The sequence below is a fragment of the Sturnus vulgaris genome, chromosome 30 (assembly GCF_052056855.1).
Source record: "Sturnus vulgaris isolate bStuVul1 chromosome 30, bStuVul1.hap1, whole genome shotgun sequence".
NCBI classification, from domain to species: Eukaryota; Metazoa; Chordata; class Aves; order Passeriformes; family Sturnidae; genus Sturnus; species Sturnus vulgaris.
The window spans coordinates 86,331-106,924 of NC_142272.1; the positions used below are offsets into that span (position 1 = coordinate 86,331).

Below are 20,594 nucleotides of genomic sequence, written 5' to 3' on the forward strand. Positions count from 1 at the left end.
CTAAAAACTGTCATTGTTATTTTCTGGGAGGAACTTGGGGACGAAGGCTCAAATTCCACCTCTTTTATCCCTCTTTGTGATGCTGGGCAGTGAAATCATGAGGATCAGGAGGGATTTGGGGTCAGTGCGATCCAGGTTTGCCTTTCCATGGATTCACAGAGACCTGGAGCACTTGGACAAGCACTGAATTTATTGAAACATCTCCATTTTGTGACTTTTAACCCTAAAAACCTCAACTTCCACCACCCATCCTCATCTCATCACACTATTACTTGGGGACCGCTTCTCAAAATCCCATAAAATCCCTGAAAAGCCCCAAAAGGCTGTGGGAAAAGGGGATTTTTGGGGTTCCTCAGGGCTGGCTGTGGCCACTGTCCCTGTCACAGGGTGGCTTCAGGGACCAGGACCTTGCGGGTCAGGTGCTCCAGGTGCGCTGTCTCCGACGTGTCCAGCTCGATGTTGTACTTGGCCAGGATTTTGAGGATGGGCCGCAGCCTCAGCCACCACTGCTCCTTGGGGATGCGGTGCCTGAGGGGACAGGACAGGGACGGGCTGGGGACATCCCTGGGGAGGGATCCCGAGCTTTGTCCCACCTTTCCGGGTGGGGAAGGGAGGGGCACGCACTCGAAATCCGTCTGCTGGCGCAGCTCGGCGATGGGCTGGAACACCAGGCTGCGCTTGCGCATCCCCAGCAGGCACGCCGAGTCAGCCGTGTTGGCAAAGATCCGGCCTGGGAGGGACACGGGAATGTTTGGGAACCTCCTGGAGGCGAGTTCGGAATATTTGGAATCCACCAAGGATGTGCGAGGGAAAGGTGGGAATGTTTGGGAATCTTCAGGAAGGGGGGAACATCTGGGAAGTGAAGTTGGGAATGTTTGGGATCCTCCTGGAGCAGGGGTTGGGAATATTTGGCATCTTCCAGGAATATGGGAGGGGAGGTTAGGAATGTTTGGGATCATCCAGGAGCAGAGAACACTCCCCAGAATTCCACGGGAGGGCCTTTTGGGAATGTTTTGGGAATGTAGTGTCACTCTGGAGTCCCTGTGGGATCCTCCCTCCAAGCAGCACCCACCATGCCGGGAGCACTCCTTGATCTTCCCGGTGATCCAGGCCACGGCCTTGGCACCCATCTTGGTACCGAAATTCCGGTCGAAAGGGGTGGGGCTGCCTCCCTGTGCCAGGAGAATCCGAGATGAGCAGGGGAAATCCCCCCGACCCCGTTCTCAGGGGAATACCCAAACCCTCATGCCATTCCCAGGGAATTCCCACCTGCTGCATGTGCCCCAGGACGTTTTTCCGGCAGTCAAAGACCCCTTTGCCCTCCTCAGAGTAGAGGTTGTAGATGAAATCCGTGGTGTAGTTCTCATTGCAGCGCTCGTTCCTACAGCAGGGAGAGGGTCAGGTCCAAATCCCGCAATTCACCCCATCCCAAAAAATTCCACTGAGCCCAAACACCAGCACCACGGTGAGACCCCGAATCTTCCATTCCCAACCCATCACCACAGTGACACCCCAATTCCCCTGAGCCCAAACCCAATGCCCCCAGGGGTGACACGAGGTCCCCCCAAAGTCGGGGCCCACCTAAGCACAAGTCCCCTTTTCACAGTTGTCTTCATCTTCTCTGTCAGGTGGTCCACATTGGCCTGCGGGGTCAGGAGTGGAGTCAGGAGTGGAAACCTGCTCGTTCTGCACCACCCTGGTGACAGTGGGGACAGGGGACAGGGCTGACCCCACCTGCAGGTCACGGCTGCTGAAGGGCTCCTCGAAGATGTAGGCGGCGTCGGCCCCAGCCGCCAGCCCGGCCATGGTGGCCAGGTAACCGCAGAAGCCGCCCATGGTCTCGATGATGAACACACGGCGCTTGGTGCCCGCAGCCGACTGCTTGATCAGGTCACACGTCTGCAATGGGGACAGGATTTGGGGTCAGGAAAAGGGATTTAGGGCAGGGGATTGGGGTGCCTGCTTCAGACTGCTTGATTAGGTCACATGTCTGAAATGGGGGATTTGGCGTCGGGAAAAGGGATTTAAGGGCAGGGGAGTTGGGGATTTCCATCGTGGTCTCAGCCTGGTGATGGTGGTGCGAGAAGAGCTTTGGGATCAGGGGAATTTCGCTGCTTCCACTGAGGTCTCGCTATGGTGATGGTGTTTGGGATCAGGAGGCGTGTGGTATACAGGATTTGGAATCTCACTGTGGTGATGGTGTTTGGGATACAGGATTTGGGATCTGACCGTGGCGATGGTGATTGGCATGAGGGGGATTTAGGGCGGGTATTTGGGGTCTCACGGTGGTGATGGTGTTGAGGGCGGTGTCAGCGCCGATGCTGAAGTCAGAGCCGGGGACGTTGTTGGAGACAGTGGCGGGGACAATGCACAAGGGGATGCAGAGCTCCTCGAAGTGCGCCCGGCCCTCCACCAGCTCCAGGCCACCCGTGAAGGCCTGCAGGACAATGGGGACATCAAGGGACAATGGGGACACCAGCTCCAGGCTGCCTGTGAGTGCCTGGGGGACACTAACCACTCCCTGACCACGCCCCAAACATGCTCTGACCGAGCCCCACTGATCACACCCTGTGGACCTCGTCCTGTCCACACCCCACTGACCTCAAAGCCGCCGATGATTATGAGTGCATGGATCCCAAATTTGCTGATGTTGGCACTGATCTCCTCGAAATATTTCTTGGGCAGAGTCCTGGGAAGGGGAAATCCCCCTGGATAAGCCTGGCCAGGATGACCAAATGATCCCACATGGTGGGGTGGGGGGCGGGAGTCACCTCTTGGTGCCCAGTTTAGATCCTCCCAGCCCTGTCCAGCTGCCCACGGTATTCCAGCCAATCTCTTCCACCTGGGGGGTGAAACAAGGGATTAATGGGGTGGGAGAAAAATCTGGGGTCACACTCAGCCCTATCTGTGCGACACTGAGGTCACATGATGTCCCCTCAGCCCTGTCAGAACCATACTGGGGTCCCACAATGTCCCCTCGGCCCTCTCAGGGTGTCACACAATGTCCCCTGACTCGGGGACAGCAGCAGATCAGACCCACAGCAGGGCTGGAGTTTGTACAGGGGTTAAACACCCCCCTCCCAAGAAATTCCTGAGGAATCCCCATCCCTGCAGGGCCACAGCTGCCCCTTCCCAGGCCCTTTTCTTGCACCCTTTGCCCACAGGGATCTCCCCATCCTGAAATCCAGCCCCTCAAATCCATCTCACGCTTCCCAAACACTTTTCCCACTGGAATCTTCCCCATTCCAAAACCCGACCCTTCAAACCCATCCTGCACTTCCCACTCCCTTTTCCCACCTCTTTTCCCTATAGGAATCTCACCATCCTGAACGCCAGCCCCTCAAATCCATCCCAAACCCCATTCCCAGTAGGATCTCACCATCCCAACCCCATTCCCTGTAGGATCTCACCATCCCAAAGGCCAGCCCCTCGAAGCCGTCGTGCACGGCGAGCATGCGGTGGCCGTGGATGAGCCCGATCCTCACGGTCGCCCGCACGGCCGCGTTCATCCCCGCAGCCGGAGCGCCCACGTTCATCACGGCCACCGTGTACCCGCTCTGGGGACAGGGACAGCGTCAGGGACATGGGCACAGGGGTCAGTGGGCCTTAGGGGCAGCCGTGAGCTTGGGGTGGCCTTGGGGACAGCGGTAGGAATGGGGTGTCTTGAGATGGAATTGGGGTGTCCTGGGGTGGGATTTGGGTGTCTTGGGTCAAGTCCCTCCCCCGTGCCCTCCCCAGTGCCCCCTACCTTGGTGGCAGGCGGACGGATGTGAGCCAGCAGCTTGTAGACATTCCAGTTGTTCTGGAAGCTCCTAAAAATCGGGGAAACTGGGGGTTTGGGACATTTTGAGGACATTGGAATGCAAGGACAGGGACAGGGAGGTGCCACTCACCGGCCCCGCAGCTTCAATGCGTCCTCGAAGCGTCCCTCGTTCATGGCTGTGGTGACGTCCTTGGTCTGGGAGCACAGAGGGGGATTGGGGTAGGGTCTGTCCCTGCGGTGTGATTGGGGTGTTCTGGGGTGGGACTGGGGGGGGATCGGTGTTTCCTCAGTGGGACTGGGGTGGGATTGGGATGTCCTGGGGTGGGATCCATCCCTGGGGTAGATTTGGGGACACTGGAGGGTTTGGGGACATCTCAGGTGTGGGAACCATGCCTGGGCTGGGCCTGGGGCCACTCCCAGTGTCCCCCACCCCCACTCACCACCTGGACGCACTCCATGAGGGGCAGGCGCACAGCCTGGTTGCCAGACAGACTGACCACGCAGGCCGGTGTCTCCGGTGTCCCCTCCAGCAGCGCCATCACAGCCTCCACACCCATCCTGCTGGCCTGAGGGGACACAGGGGTTGTCACCTCCCAGGGGGGGCTCTCACCTCCGGTGGGAGCTGCCACCTCCAGGTCCCCTCATTTGGGACCAGAGCGAGGAAGGAGGTGCCCACCAGGATGCGGTCAAAGGCTGAGGGGGTCCCCCCGCGCTGGACGTGGCCTAGGATGGTCACCCTGGTGTCGTACCCCAGACGTTTCACCACCAGCTGTGGAGACACAGGAGAGCTCTGGGACTGGCCCCAAAAAGCGGGGGGGGGGGGGGGGGGGGGGGGGGGAGGGGCAAAGGGAGTTGTCCCCCTGTCCCCTTTGTGCCCTCGTCCCCACTCACGTCCTTGATGTCATCCGAGGTGATGGGCTTGCCGTGCTTGTCAATGGCACCCTCGGCCACGATGATGATGTTGAGCCTGGAGCCGCCATCACGGGTCTGGGGGGAACACGAGGTGATAACAGGAATGGGAACGGGGGAGATCCTTCATCTTTATCCATCCATCCATCCATCTCTCCATCTCTGTGTCCATCTCTCCCTCCCACCTCGGCCAGCCTCCTGCACAGGTGCTCCTCCCAGTCGTCCTCAGGGGCTCAGGGGGTGACTCAGGGATGAAAACCCAATCAGCACTGCAGGCCAGGGCCGTGATCAGTGCCAGGTACCTGAAATGGGGCCAAAAACAGCTTTTGAGCCACTTCCCCCAATTTTGGGGGTGTCAAGAACCCCTCCCGGGTGTCACCAGGACATACCCGCAGTGCCGCCCCATCACCTCCAGCACGAATGTCCTCTGGTGGCTGTGGAGACAAGAAAGTGTCACCCCACCCACCCGAAATGGGGACACGAGGGGTTGGAGACAACAAGGGTGTTCCTGTCACCTCTGCGCCGTGGTGGTGATGGCGTCCACGATCTCGATGATGCGGTGCAGTGCCGAGTCAGTGCCGATGGTCATGTCGGTGCCGCAGAAGTCATTGTCGATGGAGCCCACCATGCCCACAATGTTCAGGTGGCTCGAGTGCTGCGCCTCCTCCGCTGTGATGCCACCTGGGGAAGGGGTGGGCAGGAGGGGGACGTCACCCCCCCGCATGGTCACTCGGGGGGTAGAGGTGTCACAGAGATTGTTAGGGGGGAAAACGCTCTGCCTTGGGTGACAAAACTCCATACTTTTGTATAAGACACCTTGATTTTGGAACCAAAACTCATTTGGAATCAAACCTTTCTACACCCTCTTTTCCTAATGTGGGACCTTCCCCAGAATGTCCCCTTAGGAGGAAGGGGTGCCACAAATCTCCATTTTGGGAAAAAAACACCCATTTTTGAGTGCCACACCCTGATTTTTTCAAGCACACCTCTTTTCCCTGTGTCCCCCCTAAAAAATATCTTCAACAGTCCCCCAAACCTCCATAATTAGGGAAAAAACCCATTGTTTGAGTTTCACATCCTGATTTGGAACCAAACCTTTACACACTCCTGTTGTCTCTGTGTCTCCCCGCCAAATTGTCCCCTTGGGGAGCACAGCTGCCCTAAACTTCCATAATTAGGGGGAAAAATCGACATTTCTGTGTGCCAAAACCTGAACTTTTGTGCGTTTTTGAACCCAAACCTTTCTCATTTAACTCCAACCCTTTCCCTCTGCCCCTCTCCCTCACCCCGGCGTGGTTTCGGGGCTCCCCCGGTGTCTCCCCGTACCGGTTTTGAGCAGCTCTGCCAGTAGCCCGCCCCACTCGGCGCGGAAGGTGTCGGCGCCGGTGAGGCTGCCGTCGCCGCCGATCACGCACAGGTTGGTGATGCCGCGCTTGGCCAAGTTCCGCGCGGCGCGGAGCCGTCCCTCGCGCGTGCGGAAATCCTGGCAGCGCGCGCTGCCGATCACCGTGCCGCCCTGGGGACGGCGGGGGGTGGGTGGCCTTGGGACTGTCTGTCCGTCCCTGCGTCCGTCCACCACCCTCCCTATCCCATCCCCGTGTCCACCCCTCTCTCCCTCCCCCATTCCAGCTCTGGTTTTGGGTCATTTTCTGCTGAGCTCGGGCTCAGACTGGGACCAGTGAGGAGCACACCAGTGCCTCCCCCCAGTCCAAGAGCAGATTCCCCCAGTGTCCCTGTGTCCCCCTGTTCCTGTCCCTGTCCGTGTCCCTCACCAGCTGCAGCATCATGGACACGCTTTCCCACGTGGCCTCCTTGATGTGCTCTCCGCCGTCCACCAGCCCCTGGTAGCCCTGGGGGGACAGAGTGGACAGTGGTTAAATGACACCTTTTCCCCAGTTTTGGGGTGGGGATATGGAGTTTTGGGATTGGGGCTGGCACTGACCTCACACACGAAGAACACCTTGGCCCCGGTGTAGATTCCCACGCGCACCACGGCGCGCACGGCCGCATTCATCCCTGCGGGACATTGCTGTCACCCCCCCCCCCCAGACACCTGCAACCTTCCGTGGACATCCCCAAAGCCACCACCCTGTCACCTCCCTGCGGCTGCCACCCTCCAAGGGACACCCCAAATCCGGCCCCCCCCGCCCCCCCCTTCTCCCCCCTTGCAGCTGCCACCCCCTGGGTTATTTTTGCCCTGGTGACCTTTGGTGGCAGCGCCTGACAAACACGGGGGGGGGGGGGGGGGGGGGGGGTAAGGGGACACTCCGGGGGGGCCACCCCGGCCTGGAATCCCCCAATGTCCGTCCGCCCCCCATCCTTGGGACCCCCCGAAAAATCTCAAACTTAGGGATGAATCCTCGGAAGTTTGGGCAATCCTGATTATTCTGGCTCAATGCCAAAGTGCCACCAGCGTCCTCTTGGATCCCCCTCCCCGAATTTTGTCACCGTTGTTCCCGACATCGCAAAACTCTCCTCGAGCTCTGCCCGACCCCCAAAATCCCGCCAAGGTCATTCCCCAAACGCCAGTCCAGGGAAAACGCCGACGGTTGTGGGATCAAAATACCGATTTTTACCCCAGAAGGCGCGATTTTAGGGATTTGGCGGGGATTTTTAGGGATTTGAGAGGAATTTCGGGGGGTTTTGGGATCCCAGGGATTTCAGGATCCCGGGGGATTTGGGAGTTTTAGGGGGAGGGGGGAGAAATTTGGGAGGATTTCTAGGGATTTGGGGCGTTGGTTTGGATCCCGGGGGTTTTGGAGTCGCGGGGATTTGGGATCCTGGCGATCTGGGGGTTGGGGTCCACTTACCCTGCGCGTCCCCCCCAGAGGTGAGGACGGCGATGGCTTTGCCGACCCCAGGGTCTCAGCGTGCCGGGGTCCCACGGGGCTCGGGGGCATTTTCCTGCCTGGAGAAAATCGGGAAATTCGGGCAAATCCCAAGGCGGGAAGGGAGGCTCTGTCCCTCCGGGTGGCGCTGCCAGCGCAGAGTGGCACCGCTAGGGGAGGAACACGGGGACAGGGACACCGGGACAGCCCCGCTGCCACCGCCAGGACACTCCCGCCCGGGGGGGCGCTGGGGGACTCCTTACTGGGGCTAGTCTGTCCTTACTGGTGCCACTCTGACCTTACTGGTTCCAGTCTGCATTCCCTGTTCGTGCCAGTCTCTATTCCCCGTGGTTACTGATCTGCCCTTCTCACTGGTGCCAGTTTATCCTCCTTACTGGTCCCAGTTCTGTCCTTACCACTCCCAGTCTGTGTTCCCTGCGGGACTTGCTCTGCACTCCTCATTGTTTCCAGGCTGCTTTCCTTACTGGTCCCAGTCCCCATTCCCTGCCGCTGCCTCTCCCGGTTCCTGTTGGCTGCCGGCCCCGATGCGGGGGCGTTACTGGTGCCAGTCCAGGGATGTTACTGGAGCCAGCTCCCATTCCGTGCCGATGCCTCTCCCGGCTCTGGTTCTCTGCCGGTCCCAGTCTGGGGGCGCTACTGGTCTCAGTCCCTGTTCCCTGCTGATTCCAGTACCTCTCCCTGACCAGTTCCAGTTCATCGCCGGTCCCGGTGCAGGGGCGTTACTCGTCCTAGTCCGGGGCCGTTACTGGTCCCGGTCGCTGTTCCCAGTGGGATCTGCTCTGCTTTCCTTACTGGTCCCAGTCCCCGCTCTCTGCCTCTGCCCCTCCCGGCTCCAGCTCGGTGCCGGTCCTGGTCCGCGGGCGTTACTGGTGCCGGTGCGGGGCCGTTACTGGCGCCAGTCCCCGCTGCCCACCGGGAGCACTGACCTGCGGAGCGACGCCGGCTCGGGGCGGGGGGCACGAAGGACAGGAGGAGGAGGAGAAGGAGCGCGGCCAAGGAGAGCGCGGCCGGGGCCAGGAACCGACCCAGTCCCGGGGACAGCGGGACCGCCACCATGGCCCGGGGACAGGCCGGACAGCGCCACCATGCCCTGGGGACAGCGCGGGGACACGGGCTGGGACCTGGGATTGGCTGCGGGGAGCGCTGTAATGGGATCGGGGTAATGGGATCGGCTGTAATGGGATCGGGGTAACGGGATCAGATGTAACGGGATCGGGGTAATGTGATCGGTGTAAGAGGATCAGATGTAATGGGATCAGCTGTAACGGGATCGGGGTAATGGGATTGGAGTAATAGGATAGGCTGTGACGGGATCAGCTGTAACAAAATCGGCTGTTATGGGATCGACTGCAGGGGCCGGCTATTACGGGATTGACTGTAGTGGGATCGGTTCTAATAGGATCCGCTATTATGGGATGGTATCGGCTGTAACAGCTCTGGATGCAGGGACCAGCTATAACAGGGCTCACCATAGGGAGAAACTGAAATGGGATCAGCTCTAATGGGATCGACTGTGATGAGATCGGCTGTAGGGACCAGCTGTGATGGGATACACACACACAGAGTGACCCCCTATAGGATGATATCCTCACAGGGTGGTGCCTTATGAGGCAGCACCCCGTTCTCCCACCACAGGGTGACCCCCTATAAGGTTACCTGCACACACAGTGACTTTATACAGGGTGATCCCCCACGCAGGGTGACCATCCCCTATAGGGTGACCCTCCCTGCAGGGTAACCCCTTACAGGGTCACGGCCCCCACAGAATGACCGCTCACCACAGAGTGGCCCCCTGTAGGGTCACATCCCCGTCCAGGGTGACCCGTCCTCTCTGCGCTGCCACCCTGGACCTCCAAGTGCCAGGGGGCGCTCTCTTCTCCCAGCACTGCGCTTCTCGCTCCCCTGCTCTTACGCCACTTCCGGCAGCGCCTCTCCCGCGGCGCTCACTTCCGCTTCCGACACCTCGTCCTCGCTGCCGCCGTCGAGCCCGGGACAACCGCGCGCGCTCGGGACGCTTCCGGTGTCACTTCCGCTTCCGGTCGGGTGGCCGGCTCGGGGCCCTGCTCCGCTCCCGGACTCCGCTGCTCTCCCTCCCGCTGCCCTCACACCGGAGTCCGCCGCCGCCGGGCCTTTCCCCGTGCCCGGTCCCGCCGCCGCCCCCAATGAGGATGGAGGCCCGGGGGGCGGCGCGGGCCCGGCCCGGCCCGGCCTTCAAGGGCTTCGGCGCCGAAAGCAAGGTGCGGCGCCGGGCTGCGGGCATGGGGCTGAGGGTGCCCGGGCCTCTTCTGCGTCGGGGCCGGAGCCACCTCGGCTCCTTCCCTCATGGAATTGCAGCAGGATTTGGGCGGGAAGCCGATTTCGGGAATATTTGGGACAATTCCCCCATGCCGGGGTGCTCTTGGGATACTTCCATCCGCGGTTTCTCTGGGAAAACGCAGCCTCAAGACTCCAAAAGTCAGATCCCAAACCCATTTTTGGGTTTACTCGGTTCCTGATGTGGGAATCCCACCTGGAATTTGCCCGGAATGGAGACCCCAAGTGTGGGATCCACCCCGGGCCCGGAGCTGCCGGCAGAGCTTCGAAATTCTGAATTTTTCCAGCAGTCTTTGGGTTCTTTCTGCTCCATAAATTCTCTCTATAAAATTTGGGAGTTGTGAGTTGTGGGAGTTGTGACTTTAGGAGCTGTGAATTTTGGGAGTTGGGAATTTTAGGAATTGTGAACTTCAGGAGTTTTGCGTTTTGGGAGCTGGGACTTTTGGGGGTTGGGAATTTTGGGAGCTGTGATTGTTAGGAATTGTGAATTTTGGGAATCATGAACTTGTGAATTGTGAATTCCTGCCACCGTTCCCAGCCAACCCTGGGAACACCCTTTTCTATTCCCTGTAATTTTCCTGGATTCCTCCCTGATATTTTCCCACTTGTAACCAAAATATTGAAATTTTCTCACTCTTTTTCCCAGTTTTTCCCCTCCAAACTCAGCGGCTTCTCGTGCCCTGCCGGGAACTCCTCCTGCTCCCTCAGCTACACCCCAGGTGAGTTTTCCCTCTGGAATTTGAGATTTGGGGCTGTTTTCCCTGAAAACAACCCCTGGAGAAAGGGAAATTTGGGAGGTCTTGGGAATTCCCGGTGTTTTTCCTCTCAGAAATTCCCGAAAGATTGCCGGGAGCCAACGGGCAGTGGAGGAGCTCCAAGCCCCGGGGGAGCCGAGGCTCCTTCCTGGAGACCCGGAAGAATTCCAGGTGGGTGCGGCAGATCCCGGATTCCAGGGTTTCATTTGATATTTTTGGGATTTTTTTGGAGAGTCTTGGGATTTTTGGGGGGTTTAAATTTAATATTTTGGGGGATTTTTTTGGGATTTTGGTGTGGACACGCTGTTAGAGATCTAGGAAAATTACAGCCAGGAAAACCATTCCCAAGCTGGAGCTTCTCCTGATTCTCTCAGCTCCGTTCCCAAGCTGGTAATGTGTTCAGCTCCGGTAAGGGAGGCATTCTTCCAGGATGATAATTTGGTCAAAATAGAAAGGAATTAATAACATTAGATTAACACCTGGTGCTGGCCGTGGGACTCATTGTGCAGTGCTGTCCCAGAGGCGTTTTCCCAATTATCCAATGAGCTGCTGTCTTGTCTTAGCTCTGCAGAACACCCTGCAAGTACAAATCGTGCTCTCAATAAAATGCCTTCTTTGCCTAAGAAGGTCTCTCTTGTCTTGAGAGGGGACTATGCAGCTGCATGTCTTATTTGCACCGCTCTCAAAGGGTTAAATCCCTGACCAACAGCTACATTTTGGTTTTTGGGGGGAGAATTTTTGGGTTTTTTGGGTGCAGTGTGGGTTTCTTGGCAGATTTTTTTTGTTTTGTTTTATTTGGGATTTTTGAGAGGGTGGAATTTTGAATTTTGGGGATTTATTTGGGGGGTTTTGGGAGGGTGGGTTTATTTTGGTGATATTTTTGTGGGTTTTATTTGGGTTTTTTGGGGAGAATGGTTGGGGATTTTATTTGGGATTTTGAGGATTCTTTGGGGGATTTTTGGGGAGGGATTTATTTGGAATTTTTGGGCATTTAATTTCTCCTTTGTTGATTTTATTTGGGCTTTTAAACCAATTTTCGGGATTTACCACAAACCTGAGGTGTTTTTTCCTCCTTCCAGTGGGAATTCCGGCACTTTTGGGGGAAAATCCGCCCTCCACGGAGCCTCTTTCCCACTCAAGCCAGCCCCGAGCCCCTCCTGGAGCCGCCGCAGCCCCAAGAAGGCCCCACGGCGCTTCCTGAGTGCAGCTGAGGAGGTGACGGGACTGGGAACGGGGAAATCCAGGGAAATCCCGGCACTTTCCTGGGACTGGAGGGGGGGCTGAGGCAGAGCTGGGGGCGCTGCTACAGTTAAACAATGAAATTCCTGGGCTAAATTCCGACTTTCGGGTTTTTTTCTCAGCATTGCCTTCATGGGATTCCAGCAGACCCCTGAATTTGGGGGAAATCCCAGTGAATTCAGCGAATTCCACGGTTTTGACAGGAATGTTTTTCCATGGTCCTTCCCCACAGACCGTGCGGGAGGAGGAGCGGGAGATTTACCGGCAGCTGCTGCAGATGGTGACCGGGAAGAGATTCTCCAGCTGCAAACCCTCCCCGCTGCTGCCCTTCCACCTGTGAGTCGACAGCATCCCAAAAAACCTGCCCCACGTCCCAAAGAGTCTCCAAATCCCTGCTCGAGTCCCAAAAATCCCTCCCCAAATCCCTGAAAATCACCAAAGGCCCAACCCAAATCCCAAACCTCTCCAAAAAACTCTTCCCTAATCCCAAGAAATCCCCAAACCCCTCTCCAAATCCTAAATCTCCAGTCTTTTCCCAGGAATTTCCCTGACTGGGTTCTTTTTGCAGCTCCCGCTGTCCCCGTTCTGGCCCCTCCCTGCCCCAAGAGGCTCCCAGGGACGATCCCGAGGCGCTGGAAATTCGCAAAATTCCGGGTCCTGTTCCACATCCCTTGGAGCCGCCCCAGAATTCCCAAAATCCCCCCCTGAGCCCCTCTCCGGGGTTTCCTGGGGGGTTCCAGCCCCGGAATTCCACGGCCCCACAGCAGCAGGAGGAGGAGCCAGTGGCCAGGGCACAGAGTGAAGGTAAAGATCCCCGAGAATTCCAGGAAAATAACCCCAGGAATCAAAAAAAAAATCCCCCAAAAGTACCAAAATCCCAAATAAAGAAAAAGAATCTGAAATAAATTTTTAAAAATAAAAAAAACTCCTCCAAAAAATCCCAAAGAAAATACCCAAAAAAATCCCAAATAAATCCCAGAAGCCCTGCATGTCCCAAACAAAATCGAAAGCAAATCCCAAATAACCCCAAACCCTGGGAAAAGGATTTACATTCCCTAACAAATCCGGGGTTTTTATTTGGGATCGGGAAGGGAAGGATTTGGGATGGGAATCAAGGGGGACAAAATTCCAGGAACTTTTCCCATTTTTAGGGTCAGATTCCGTCATTTTGCTCAAGGTCAAGGATTCCAGGACTCCGGCTCCAAGGTGAGGGGTGGGAAATGGGGGCATTTTGGGGATTTTTAGGGACACAGGGAGGTGACAATGAAGAGGGATAGGATGAGAATTTGGGAAATGAGGGAATTCTAGGGAAATTCCAGGATTTTTGGTCACTTCCAACCCTCCTTTCTCCCTCTTTCCAGCCTCCCCTTTTTCCAGGCCGAGCTATGGATCAAAGAGCTGTGAGTTAATATTCCCTGCTGCCTTTTCCTGGGACTTTTGGGGTGCAAAAACCAAAATCCTGATTTTTTAAAATTGATTTTTCCATGAAAATCCTGGCTCTTCCAGGACCAGCGTCTATGACTCCCGAGCCAGAGAGAGGTGGAGGCAAATCGAGGAGCAGAAAGCTCTGGCCTTGCAGCTCCAGAGCCAGGTGAGAATTACATGGAAAAATGCCCTGGATTGGAAAAAACGGGGGGAAAGAAGTGCAAAAACGGGAAAAAAGCAGGAAAAATCAACTTTTTAAAAGTCCTTTGTGTTTCCCAATCCTGGGATAAACAGCAAGGAAAAGAGGAAATGTTGTCCCAGATGGGAAATTATGTCAAATTGGAAATTTTGGCACTGGAAGGGTGGTCATGGCTTGGAAAAGGGGTCAGAATCCATGGAAATGGGGAAAAAAATGCAGATGTGGTACTTGGGGACCAGGGTTGGGTGGCTCTGGAAGGGTTAATTCCATGATCCTGGAGGTTTTACCCAATTTTATTGGTCCTAAATTTTCCTTTTCCCCGATCCCAAATGCCTTTTGGAGGATAATCCGTAATCCTGGCTCTCTTAATTCCCCATTCCCTGACCCCGGGTCTCTCGTTCCCACAGCGCCTCCAGGAGCGGGAACGCTCCGTGCAGGACCTGGTGGATCTGCACCTGCGCGTGCCCCTGGAGAAGGAGATCCCGGTGGCCGTGGGGCCGGAGGGGCCGGAGCGTGCCCGGGTGGGCCAGGGCGACGAGGAATTCCCAGAGATCACCGAGGTGAGGCTGGGAGCCAGGAGCAGCTGGAATGCTAATGGGATTTCTGGGATTCGGGCACAGGGATGGAGCCCCACGCCCTCCTCGCATTGACCTTACGGTTCAAGGGACAAAGAATCAATGTGGGGTTAAGGCCCTGGGGATTTGGGGTCTGGAAAAGCAGGGATTCTGCCTCCCCTTGCCGCAGGAAATGGAGAAGGAAATCAAGAGCCTTTTCCGAGGGGGGAACCAGGACGAGGTGCTGAGCGAGGCTTTCCGCCTCACCATCACCAGGAAGGACATCCAGACCCTCAACAACCTCAACTGGCTCAACGACGAGGTGAAATCCCCAGAACTCCCCTTTCCAGCAGCTTGGCAGGGAAAAGCGGGTGGGTTTGGTGCTGGGAGGGGATTTGTGGGTTGGTATTCCCACCCTGGAGCAATAAATCCATGGTGAAAGCTGTGTAAAATAAAACCAGTTTAACTGAGGGGGGGAATTAATGATAGAGGGAGGATGGGGTTGATGTGAACAGGGAAAACAGCAAGTAAATCTTAAATACAGACTTAAATAAAGGCAGATTACTAAAAATCCTTGGATTTTTTCTGGAATGCTTTTAATACTATGGAACTATTGCAAAGCCCCCTGGGTTTTCTTGAAGGTTTTAATGCAAATCCTCCTTTTTGGGGGTTTATTGCCTAACTTTACACAGGGCCACAAATCCGAGCGCCATAATAAAATAAATAGAAATCTATTTAGAAAAATAAAAAATCCTGTCTGTTTTCCCTTTCTTTTCCCAGATCATCAATTTTTACATGAATTTGCTGATGGAGAGGAGCAAGGAGAAGGATTTGCCTGCAGTCCATGCCTTCAACACCTTTTTCTTCACCAAATTAAAGACTGCAGGCTACCAGGCTGTGAAGAGATGGACAAAAAAAGTGGATATTTTCTCTGTGGATCTGCTCCTGGTGCCCATCCACCTGGGAGTGCACTGGTGCCTGGCTGTGAGTGCCTGAATTACCCTGAAAATCTTCAGCTTGGAGTTCAGGGCCCAAGTTTCATTGGTTTCGGGTGATGCTGATGGGAAAAATCTGTACTTGTGACTTAAATTAAAACCTAAAGTGGGTACAAGGCTAGAAGCAGGTTTTTTGGGGGGGGTTTTAGTCCTTAAATTCAGGCTGGAGGTGACTTAATTCCTTAAAATCCTCAATTGGGTATTTAAGGCCCAAATTTTGTTTGTTTTGGGTGATGCTGAGGGGAAAATTTGGTGTTTGTGGCTCAAATCCGAGTTTAAAGAGAAATACAAAGGTAGGAGCAGCTTTTTGCGGGGATTTTAGTCCTTAAATTCAGCCTGGAGGTCATTTTAGGGAATTTATTCCCTTGGGAAGATCCAATTACCCCGTTCCCACCAACTCCTGGTGCCATAGGATCTTGTTAGAGAGATTTAGGCCACAGATATTTCACTTTATTTCACTATTCCCTCTCCTTTGTCCATGCTTTCCCCTGGCTCCTGGGATCCTGCAGGGATTTTCAGCTCCTTTAGCAAAAACCTCCTCAATTTATTAATTCCTTTCTTGAATTGTTAATTAATTCCATGGAAAAGAGGTCATTTCCACCGCAAATGATGTGGGAATGGGGAGGGAAAGCACCAAAAACCACCCAGACTGAAGCCTTGAGAGGGGGACAAAATTGTTGTAAACCTGTGAGAGGAATAATAGTACTACTACTACTACTCCTAATAATAAATTATAAATTACAATGTTAGAGGATGATTTAAACATTCAGTGGTTTAAAAACACAGCAGGAGATGGGGAAAATCCTTCTCTGGTGTGAAATAACCTGAATTTTTTTTTGTCCTGCAAGGAGAATTCCTGACTTTTTTGCCCACTCTAAGGAATTTTTCTCTGTGCAGGTTGTGGATTTTAGGAAAAAAACCATCACGTACTACGATTCCATGGGGGGGATCAACAGTGAGGCCTGCAGGATCCTGCTGTGAGTGAAATCTCTTCCCTGGGACAGTCCCACTCCTGCTTCTCCAGCCTTGGAAACACCGACGTTGCCCATTTTTGGGGTCATTTTTGGGCCCTCTGGGGTCATTTTTTTGCTCCCTTTTTCAGGCTCATTCTTCCCTTCCAGGACCTGGAAAATTCCTTGAACTTCCTTGAAATTGCCTCCCACAAATCCCAGGAAATCTCTCCCTTTTTTTACCCCCATGAGATTCGGCCTCTCCTGATGAAATTTTAGATTTTTTGGGCGGGGGATTAATTTGTAAATCCTCACCCCAAGTCACTTTGGGAATGGCCAAACAGAGAAAAACCTCAGAATTCCCATTTTTCCATGAATTCCAACTTTTCCTGCTCATTTTCCTGCAGGCAATACCTGAAACAGGAAAGTTTGGATAAGAAAAAGAAGGAATTCGACACCAATGGATGGGCCCTGCTGAGCAAGAAGAGCCAGGTTTGGAAAGCCCAGAACTCCCAAAAAATCCTTGGCCCTTTTTGGGCCCCTTTTCCCTCAGGAGTTCCTGGGAAGAAAAGGAGGGAACAAATCCCAAATCTTGGGAGAGAAAATTTTTCACAGGGATGAGATCAAGGGGAAGGGTTCAGGTGGGATTTGGGGAAGGTGGAAATGCAAGAAGCCCTGGAATTCTGGGACGTGTCCAGCCCAAAAAAAATTCTGGAATTCTGGGACTTCTGTGGTTTTCCTGGCAGACGGTTCCACTTGAATTTTTCCCCAGATTTCACTGGGATTTGGGGGATTTTCCTGGCCCCGGGGGTTTGGGGCATGATGGGACGGGGAGTGGGGGAGTTTGGGAACGTTGATTCCTGTTTTTCCACAGGAGATCCCGCAGCAGATGAACGGCAGCGACTGCGGGATGTTCGCCTGCAGATACGCCGAGTGCATCTCCAAGGACAAGCCCATCAATTTCACCCAGGTACCCACGCTCCAGGGAATTGCTGGAACTCCCACATTCCTGAATTCCCCGACTCAAAAACCCGCCAGGGGAAATCCCGAAAATCCAGTGAAATTTGGGGGAAATTCCGGTATTTCTCACCCAATTCCCACCTTATTTCCCATTCCCAGCCCCCCACCGGGAATTGTTCCCAAGTCCCTGGGAAAAAGCTCCCAACTCCCAGTGCCAGGGAAAAGCCAAAAAATTCCCCCCAGCATCTGGGACAAATCCCCCATTCCTCCCCAAAATCCCAAGGAATTCCTGGATTACTCCCCATTCCCAACCTCCAGGAATATCCCACTTCCCTCCTTTAACATTCCCAAGTTCCCTCAGTCCCCAGACCCCCAGGGCCAGGAAAACTCCAAATTCCCCAAAACCCCAGCGAAATCTGGGATAAATTCCACCATTTTTTGCCTGAATCCCAAGAATTCCCACTTCTTCCCCCATTCCTACAAACCCAAAGCCCCAGATTTCCCCCTTTTCCCTGATTTTCCATGGAAATAAAGCATGAATCTGCCCCTGGACAAGCAAACCCTGACCAAAATTGCCATTTTTTACCATTTCTTTCCTAAAATTCCCAAAGCAACACATGCCCTACTTCCGGAAGAGGATGGCCTGGGAAATCCTGCACAGGAAGCTCCTCTGATGCCGGAAAAATCCCGAAATTCCAGAGATTTGGATCAGAAGAATCCCGGGATTCTCCTCGGGACACAGCCAAGGAACTGCGGGTCCTGCTCTTCCCAAAATACCCCCCTTGGATTTGGGGGGAATAGAAAAGTTTGGAAGCACAGTTGGGATTTTGTGGAGGTTTTTTCCCATTTTTTGAGATTCCAGGATGGTTTTTCCTGCTTCTCTATCTGCCGGGATGGGGAAAATTGGGAATGTTGGGCTTTTGGGAGCCGGATTTTCAAGAAAAGGGAGGTGCCCTCATGGATTTGGGTTGGGAAAAGCAAAGGAAGGATTTGGGTCTGGAGGGAGTTTTTGGAGATAATTCCAATTTTTTCCACCTCATTCCCAACGTTTGGGGATTTTATCCATGGGAAAACCTGGAGTGGGATCCCTGGGAATAATTCCTGCTTTAATCCCATTTTTTACCAGATTTTCTTCCTAAATTGCAGCTTTTTAGCATGTTTTTTTTCTGGGATTAAGCTCCAGAATGCTAGAATTTCTCTGGATTTATACCCAAGCTTTATACCCAAAACCTGAGCAAAATCCGGAATTTTATGAGAATTTTTGGGAATGCTCCCCTCCTTTTCAAGCTACTCCTGTTGCTTTTTCCAGCTGCTTTTCCCACTTTTTCCAGGAAAAAAGCCCTCCCAAATCCCAGGAACTGCAGAACCATGGGAAAAGGCCCAAAATCCTGGAATCTCTTCAATTTTTCCCAAAAAAAACCCAGGATTTATCTGGGGAGCTTTTCACACCCCTTTCCCTGGATTAATTTATTCCTGATTTTATTTTTTGGAGCTTCCCAGGCCTCTGGATTTGCTCTTCCTGATGGAAAAGATTTGTAAGGAGAAGAAAAGTGGGAAAAAATCGCAAATTTTTGTATTTTCCCTCCTCTGCGGGAGCTGGGAATTTTTTCTATTTTTCCCGAGCTGGGAGCTGAAGTTTTGTACCGAATTCCCGAATTTTTGAGCCCTTTTTCCCATTTTTTCCCAGTCCTTTGTGTCCCTTTGGATCCCAAATTCTCTTCCCTATTTTATACCAGATTTGTTTCCTACTTTTTTTATCTTTTATTGGAATTAAAGATCTGAAAAAAATCCTGGAATTGTGGAATTTTCCTGCTTTTTGTGCTCCTTGGGTGGGAATCCCAGGGAAAGGGCTTGGGGCCCTCAGCCAGAGAAATCAGGGAAAAATGCCCCAAAATCCAGGGAAAATGATGCAAAACCCAGAGAAAATGACCCAAAATTGGGATAATACCCCAGAATCCAGGGTACATGCCTCAAAATCTGGGAAAAGCCCCAGGGTCGGGGAAAGATGCCCCAAATCTGAGGTAAATACCCAAAAATCCAGGGGAGATGTCCCAAAAGGGTAAAAATGCCCCCAGACCCGGGAAGATGCCCCAAAACCCATCCGAAAATGACCCCAAATTCCACGGGAGTCTCCTCAAATCCCGTCAGGAATTCCCTGGCTCCAGGTGACAAAGGTCCCTGCCCCCCACCCTCGCTGGCTCCACCACTATTTTTACAAAAATTCCCCGAAAAAGCCGGGATTTGGGATAAAGGCGCCCTTTGTGGAGCTGCGGCCGGGCCGGGCAAACCTCGGCTCTCCCGGGAATCCCAGGATTCAAAAAAAAAAAAAAAAAAATTCCGGGACATCGAGCCCCGTGTGCTGCCCGGGGCAGGCACCCTGAGAACCGGGAAAATGCCCCAAAACACAAAAAATGCCCCCAAAATCAGACACAGAGCCCCCAGATCCAGGAAAAATGGCCCAAAATCTGGGACAGATTCCCCAAAATCCACGGTTGGCACCCCAAATTCGGAGCTGGGAGACCCCAGGATTCACAGCTGCCCCTCTAAGCCCCCAAATTTGGGTCGTGTTGGGGTCATTTTGGGTCATTTTTTACCCCAAACATGGCCAGGTCACATCTACCCCTGCAAACCCCAGTTTGGGGTAATTTTGGGGTAATTTTGGGTAATTTTTGGTAATTTTTAACCCCAAACCCAGCCAGGTCCGAGCTACCCCCTCCAAAACCCCAATTTGGGTCACTTTGGGGTAATTTAGGGTAATTTTTAGCCCTCCAAACCCCAATTTTGGGGTCATTTTGGGGTAACTTCAGGGTAATTTGAGGTCATTTTTCACCTCAAACCCTCCAGATCAGAGCTGCTCCTCCTAAACCCCAATTTTGAGGTTATTTGGGGCAATTTTGGGTCTTTTTTAACCCCAAGCAGGGACAGGGTCCTCACACTCCAGGAGCCTCCTGATCCTAATTCCTCCTAACGATCCCCCCCCCCCCCCCGACTCCATTAATCCCCCACAGCCCCGAGCCCTCATTAATTAATTAATTAACCCACAGGCCCCGCTGAGCTTTTTTTCCACTTAAAAAAAAAAAAAAAATCTAAAAAAAAAAAAAAAAAAAAAAAAAAAAAAAAAAAAATCCCGAACCTGATCTCCCTTCAAACCTTGGGACCCTCAGCCCAGCCCCCATCAAAAAATCCCTTTTAGGGTCGGGGTTTTTTTGGGGGATTTTGGGCGTTTTTGGTGGTTTTTAATTTTTTTCCCTGGATTTATTTATTTATTGGGATTTTTTCGGTTCTGGGACACAGGGCCGGCTTTGTCCCCGTGGCTTTTGGGGCCCTGGCTCGGTGCCACCCCAAATAGGGTTTTTTGGGGATGGGGGGATGGGAGAATTCGCCATCAAAGGATCCTAAATCCCGGGGTTTTTTGCCTCTTCCCCGCTTCAGGCAGGGGAAAAAAGGGAAACTTTAAAGGTTTGGAGCTGGATGAAAATCCTGAATTTCAGGTATTCAGGGGCAAAAATCCCAAAGGGGGATGGGGGTGGGGATCCTAAAAAATTAAAGGTGCAACGACTCCCTCTACATGGAGCAACCCCGAGGGGAAAAGTCCGGGAATTCCAGGGGGAAAATCCTCTTTGGGAATGGGAGAAATCCCTAAAACGACACCTAAAAATCCCAAGGAATCCCCAAAACCCATT

The 20,594-nt window shown here is 53.7% G+C and overlaps 2 protein-coding genes across 2 annotated transcripts; one reads left to right on the forward strand and one right to left on the reverse strand.

Moving 5' to 3' along the window:
• Positions 1-168: 168 nt before the first annotated feature.
• On the reverse strand, positions 169-8,133 carry LOC106863611 (ATP-dependent 6-phosphofructokinase, muscle type). Its single transcript, XM_014893105.2, is given in 24 exon segments — positions 169-528; positions 625-730; positions 1,073-1,172; positions 1,270-1,381; positions 1,582-1,643; positions 1,735-1,899; positions 2,285-2,437; positions 2,602-2,689; positions 2,772-2,842; positions 3,411-3,557; positions 3,749-3,812; positions 3,894-3,958; positions 4,204-4,329; positions 4,440-4,532; positions 4,655-4,750; positions 4,858-4,902; positions 4,905-4,974; positions 5,062-5,106; positions 5,188-5,353; positions 5,999-6,188; positions 6,445-6,522; positions 6,615-6,688; positions 7,483-7,580; positions 7,917-8,133. Coding segments are annotated over 22 exon segments (2,262 nt in total). The 5' UTR covers positions 6,687-6,688; positions 7,483-7,580; positions 7,917-8,133; the 3' UTR covers positions 169-380.
• A 1,360-nt stretch (positions 8,134-9,493) lies between these two features.
• LOC106863608 (sentrin-specific protease 1-like) lies at positions 9,494-18,707 on the forward strand. Its single transcript, XM_014893102.2, has 16 exons — positions 9,494-9,758; positions 10,481-10,553; positions 10,664-10,760; positions 11,669-11,804; positions 12,061-12,164; positions 12,397-12,632; positions 12,980-13,034; positions 13,190-13,228; positions 13,335-13,419; positions 13,860-14,012; positions 14,197-14,328; positions 14,787-14,990; positions 15,899-15,978; positions 16,359-16,443; positions 16,826-16,921; positions 17,523-18,707. Exons 1-16 carry the CDS (start codon positions 9,684-9,686, stop codon positions 17,583-17,585), a joined length of 1,713 nt encoding a protein of 570 aa, XP_014748588.2. The 5' UTR covers positions 9,494-9,683; the 3' UTR covers positions 17,586-18,707.
• The last annotated feature ends 1,887 nt before the right edge of the window (positions 18,708-20,594 follow it).

Coding starts and splice junctions, on each gene's coding strand:
- LOC106863608 (XM_014893102.2), top strand. CDS start 9,684: ATGAGGATGGAGGCCCGGGGGGCGGCGCGGGCCCGGCCCGGCCCGGCC. Junction 10,761..11,668: donor GAGACCCGGAAGAATTCCAG/GTGGGTGCGGCA, acceptor TCCTCCTTCCAG/TGGGAATTCCGGCACTTTTG. Junction 11,805..12,060: donor TCCTGAGTGCAGCTGAGGAG/GTGACGGGACTG, acceptor CCTTCCCCACAG/ACCGTGCGGGAGGAGGAGCG.